Source organism: Olea europaea, chromosome 1, assembly GCF_002742605.1.
Source record: "Olea europaea var. sylvestris chromosome 1, O_europaea_v1, whole genome shotgun sequence".
In the NCBI taxonomy this organism is placed as follows: Eukaryota; Viridiplantae; Streptophyta; class Magnoliopsida; order Lamiales; family Oleaceae; genus Olea; species Olea europaea.
The window spans coordinates 14,395,906-14,401,498 of record NC_036237.1 but is presented as its reverse complement, the minus strand read 5'-3'; the positions used below and the strand labels follow the sequence as shown (position 1 = coordinate 14,401,498).

The 5,593-nt window shown below is 36.4% G+C and overlaps 1 protein-coding gene across 1 annotated transcript; it reads left to right on the top strand.

The window, feature by feature from the left end:
- Window positions 1-422: 422 nt before the first annotated feature.
- LOC111404759 lies at window positions 423-1,765 on the top strand. Its single transcript, XM_023033523.1, has 4 exons — window positions 423-489; window positions 583-680; window positions 785-1,043; window positions 1,152-1,765. Exons 1-4 carry the CDS (start codon window positions 423-425, stop codon window positions 1,763-1,765), a joined length of 1,038 nt encoding a protein of 345 aa, XP_022889291.1.
- The last annotated feature ends 3,828 nt before the right edge of the window (window positions 1,766-5,593 follow it).

Sequence of the window (5,593 nt, the reverse complement as noted above, 5' to 3'; positions counted from 1 at the left end):
CCAAGGGTAGGAATTGTTGGAAATTAAACTTGATTCATGAATGATGGAAAAAATTAAATTTCATACATGAATTAGTTTACTTAATATTCATGCATTTATGTAAATCATGTATCCAAATAGTTCTTTGTATCCTATTATTCATAGTATATAGGAAAAGTCATTAATTAGTCTCTTAAGTTCATATAATGTATTTGGGATCTTTTGTACCTATAAAAGACCTTGTGCTTGAGACATTTTATGAGCCAAGCCATAGAATACAAATCCTTTTAAGAATTCTCTAAATTTTTCTCTCTAACCTTTCATCCTATAATTCTTTTTTTCCCCAATAAAGTGGTATCAGAGCCATTTCAAAGATGAATAGTTCATTTCCTTTTGTTGTTCCCAAACTAACAAAGGAAAATTATGGACATTGGAGCATACGCATGAAGGCGTTGCTCGACTCACAAGAGGCATGGAAAGTTGTAGAGAAAGGCTATGATGAACCAGAATGTGAATGAGCTTTAAGTCAAGCTCAAAGGAATGGCTTGCAAAGGTACTGCAAGTTACATCAACATGCTCTCTCTATTATTCACATGGGCTTAGATGAAGCCATGTTCGAGAAAGTTGCATCCTCAAAAAAAGCTAAGGAAGCTTGGGAGATTCTTGAGAACAATTTCAAGGGAATTGAAAAAGTGAAGAAGGTTCACCTTCAAATCCTTCATGGGGAGTTCGAATCTTTGCACATAAAAGAGTCTGAATCTGTCTTTGACTATTTCACTAGAGTGTCCTCCATTGTCAATCATAGAAGCGGTACGGGGAGAACATTGAAGAAAGTCGTGTCATTGAGAAAATTCTTAGATCACTTGACTTAAAACTTGAGCTTGTTAGTAGTGCCATTGAAGAGTCTAATGACTTGGATACCATGACCCTTGATCAACTCATGGGGTCCTTGCAAGCATATGAAGAAAGATTGAAGAAGAAAGGAGAATCGGTGGCTCAAGTTCTTCAAACGAATGTCTCCTTGGGAGGTCAACAAAAGGAGCAAGGACGATCTCAAGGAAGAGGTCAAATTCATGGTTGAGGTCGTGGTCGTGGTCGTGGTCATGGTCACGGAGGAAATTATGGTCGTGGTAATGAAAGAAATGATGGAAAACAAAATTTGAATAATGAAGGATCAAGCAATCAATTGAGAGGACGAGGGTGTTGGAACTATAGCTCCAAGAGAGGTGGTGGAAGAAGATATGACAAGTGGAATGTTCAATGTTACAATTCTCATAAATATGGACACTATGCTTCCGAATGTAGGAGTGACACCACCAATAATGAAGAGAGAGTAAATTATGTTGAAGCAAAGGAAGATGAAGAATTGTTGTTGCTATTGGCAACCAAAGAAAAAAAGGATAAACAATCGTGGTACCTTAACACTGGTGCCGCCAATCACATGAGTGGCAACAAGGAGTTATTCTCAACAATAAATAAGTCGGTAAAAGGCAACATTATTTTTGGAGATGAAACTAAAGTTCCAATAAAAGGCAAAGGTAATGTTCTTGTTCGTGCTAAAAATGGAAGTCATCTTTTGATTTCTCAAGTTTATTATGTACCTACTTTGAAGTCTAATATTTTGAGTTTGGGACAATTGCTTGAGAATGGCTATGACATTCACTTGAAGAATCGTTGCCTTACTTTGAGAGATGTTTCTCATAAACTGATTGCAAAGGTGCCAATGGAGAAAAATAGAATGTTTCTACTCAATGTCTTCTACTCAATGTTAATGTTGACCATCTAAGGTGTCTAAAAGCTTGTGTTGAAGACAATTCTTAGCTTTGGCACTTAAGATTTGGTCATTTGAATTTTGGTGGCTTGAAGACCTTGATGAATGAAGAAATGGTGAATGGGTTGCCAAAAATTAATCATCCCAATCAACTTTGTGAAGGATGCCTCGTTGGCAAGCAAAGTAGAAGAAGCTTTCCAAAGGAATCCACCTCAAAAGCAACAAAGCCACTCCAACTTGTTCATGCGGATGTGTGCGGGCCAATCAAACCATTCTCTCATGGTAAAGCAAATTATTTCTTACTATTTATTGATGATTTTTCTCGCAAGACCTAGGTTTATTTTTTGAAGACGAAAGATGAAGTTTTTGGAGCATTCAAAAAATTTAAAGCCTTTGTTGAAAATGAGAGTGACAACTCAATAAAAGCATTAATGACGGATCGAGGTGGAGAATTCACTTCCAAGGAGTTTAACAATTTTTGTGATACCAATGGAATTCGACATTTCCTTATAGTTCCATGATCACCGCAACAAAATGGTGTTGTGGAGCGGAAGAATAGAACCATCCTCAACATGGTTCGTAGTCTGCTTAAGAGCAAGAGTGTGGAGAAGGAGTTTTGGGCCGAGGCTGTTGCATGTGCCGTGTATTTATATAATCTTTCTCCGTCAAGGAGTGTTCAAGACATGACTCCACAAAAAGCTTGGAGTGGTAAGAAACCTAGTGTTTCTCATTTATGTGTTTTTGGTAGTATTGCCTATATTCATGTGCCAAATGAGAGGAGATTAAAACTTGATGAGAAAAGTGAGAAGTTTGTTTTTGTCGGTTATGATGCAAACTCTAAAGGTTACAAGTTTTACAATCCTTGCAATGGAAAGATTGTTATTAGTAGAGATGCGAAATTTGACGAAGGAAGTTCGTGGGATTGAAATGTTCTGAAAAATGAAGAATACGTGATTTTTCCTTTCCAAGAAGGAGACTCTAGCCAAAACGTAAGTGAAGATGCCACTCTACGCCACCTCATTCTCATTCTCCTGCTCCTACTCCTCAATCTCCTCATGATAGTCCCTCCGAAGGATCGAGTCGTATTAGAAATCTTGTAGAAATTTATGAAGAAACTAAAATTGTTGATAATCCATCTTTGTTTTGTCTCTTAGCTGACACCTAGCCATTGAACTTTGAAGAGGCAATGGAAGACAAGAAATGGAGGCATGTAATGGATGAGGAGATCCGAGCAATAAAAAAGAACAATACATGGGAGCTAGCCTCTCTTCTTGAATGGCAAAAAGCAATTGGCGTGAAATGAATATACAAAGTAAAGAAAAATACTCGAGGAGAAGTGGAGAAATACAAGGCAAGACTTGTTGCCAAAGGCTATAGCCAAAATCATGGCATTGACTATGAAGAGGTCTTTGCCCCCGTTGCTCACTTGGAAACCATTCGATTAATCATTTCCTTGGCAGTTCAAAATAAGTGGAAAATTTATCAAATGGACATCAAGTCTGCTTTCTTGAATGGATACCTTGAAGAAGAAGTGTACGTTCAACAACCATTGGGTTATGTTGTCAACGAACATGAAGATAAAGTTTTCAAGTTGAAGAAGACGCTATATAGCTTGAAGCAAGCGCCTAGAGCATGGTATAGCCGGATTGACAAGTATTTTCAAGATCATGGATTCATCAAATGTCCATATGAGTTTGCTCTTTACATTAAAAAGGATGCATTTGGAGGTTCTGTGATTGTGTGCTTGTACATTGATGACTTGATCTTCACTGGCAACAATGAAGACATGTTTGATGAATTTAAGAGAATGATGACTCAAGAATTTAAGATGACTGATATTGGGCTTATGTCATACTACCTCGGAATTGAGGTAAAACAAAATGGAGATAACATTTTTATTTTTCAAGAAGTTTATGTAAAGAAAGTTCTTGAAAGATTCAAAATGCAAAATTGCAATCCGGTGAGTACTCCCATTGGGTGTGGAACAAAGATGCCAAAATATGACGAGAGCACGAAAGTGGATCCATCTCTCTATAGACAACTTGTTGGAAGCTTGAGATATTTGACTTGTACAAGACCCGATATTCTTTATGGTGTTGGTCTTGTTAGCCATTATATGGAGGCACCAACTTTAACTCACTTGGAGATTGCTAAAAGGATACTTCGCTAAATTAAAGGTACCCTTGATTATGGCTTAGCTTATTCTTCTCCTACAAATTTTAAGCTTCATGGTTATAGTGATAGTAATTGGGCTAGTGATATTAATGATCGAAAAAGCACCATTGGATTTTTGTTTTTCATGGGTAACACCGCTTTCACTTGGTGTTCATAGAAGCAGCCCATTGTGACCCTTTCTACTTGTGAAGCTGAATATGTTTCCGCTGCATCGTGTGTTTGTCATGCCATTTGGCTACAGAAATTATTGGAGATGCTTCATATGCCTCAAAACGAAGCTACACCAATTTATGTTGATAATAAGTCAGCTATTGCTTTGGGTAAAAATCCTATGTTCCATGATCGAAGCAAGCATATAGATACGAGATTTCACTTCATTAGAAAGTGCATTGAGAACAAAGAAGTTGAGCTTGCTTATGTGAAGACCAATGATCAAGTAGCAGACATTTTCACCAAACCATTGAAGAATGATGATTTTGCAAGATTGCGTACTTGGATTGGAGTTATCAAGAGGGAATCAAGTTTAAGAAGGGGTGTTGGAAATTAAACTTGATTCATGAATGATGGAGAAAATTAAATTTGATACATGAGTTAGTTTACTTAATATTCATGCATTTATCTAAATCATGTATCCAAATGGTTCTTTGTCTCGTATTATTCATAGTACATAGGAAAAATCATTAATTAGTCTCTTAAGTTTATACAATGTATTTGGGATCCTTTGTACCTATAAAAAGTCTTGTGCTTGAGACATTTTATGAGCCAAACCATAGAATACAAATCCTTTTAAGAATTCTCTGAATTTTTCTCTCTAGCCTTTCATTCCATAATTTTTTTTTTATTTCCAACAGGAATAACAATGGGAAGTACCGCTGAAAAGGGTGAAATAATATGGGGAATAAGCTACCTAAGATTGAATTTCCTTATTTTAATGTAGAAGGACCTAGAGAGTGGCTAAGGAAAGCACGAAAATATTTTCAAATTTACCAAGTTCCCGACGAAGTAAGGATTAGTATTGTTGATATGGATTTAAAAAAGGAAAATAGATATGTCGTTCCATGGCTTTAATAATAGCCACCCGAATAGGGATTGGACCCTATTTGCCACTGAGGTTTATAGGAGATTTCCTGAAACTATAGTGGAGGAAATATAGAAGTATTTAGTAAAATCAAGCAAAAGAGAATATCAGAAATTCTTTGAGGACATCACATCACAGGTTATGCTATCCCTACGACTCATCTGAATCATATTACATATCAGTGTTCAGTAGTGGATTGAAAGAAGAAATCAAATCTATGGTTAAAATCATCAAACCTAACTCCATTTCCCAAGCTTTTGAAGTAACCCATCTATAGGAGAATACCATAATAATTTTGAACAAATCATCAAAAATCTAAAAGAAATCTTCATACCAACCAGGATGGCCCAACATCTCCCAAAAACCCACTGACTTTGCTTCGAAGTATACACCCAACAATAATAATGAACCAAGCCAAAAGATACAAACCCATCCATTGAAGTTCAAAACTATTACTCCATTTGACGTACAAACCAAAAAAAGCTTGGGGTTATGTTTTAGATGCGATGAGAAATACATCCGAGGATATGTTTCTTAGAAAAGAATGCTAAATTTTATGCTTGTTGATTAAAATGATGAGGTGGGTGCTG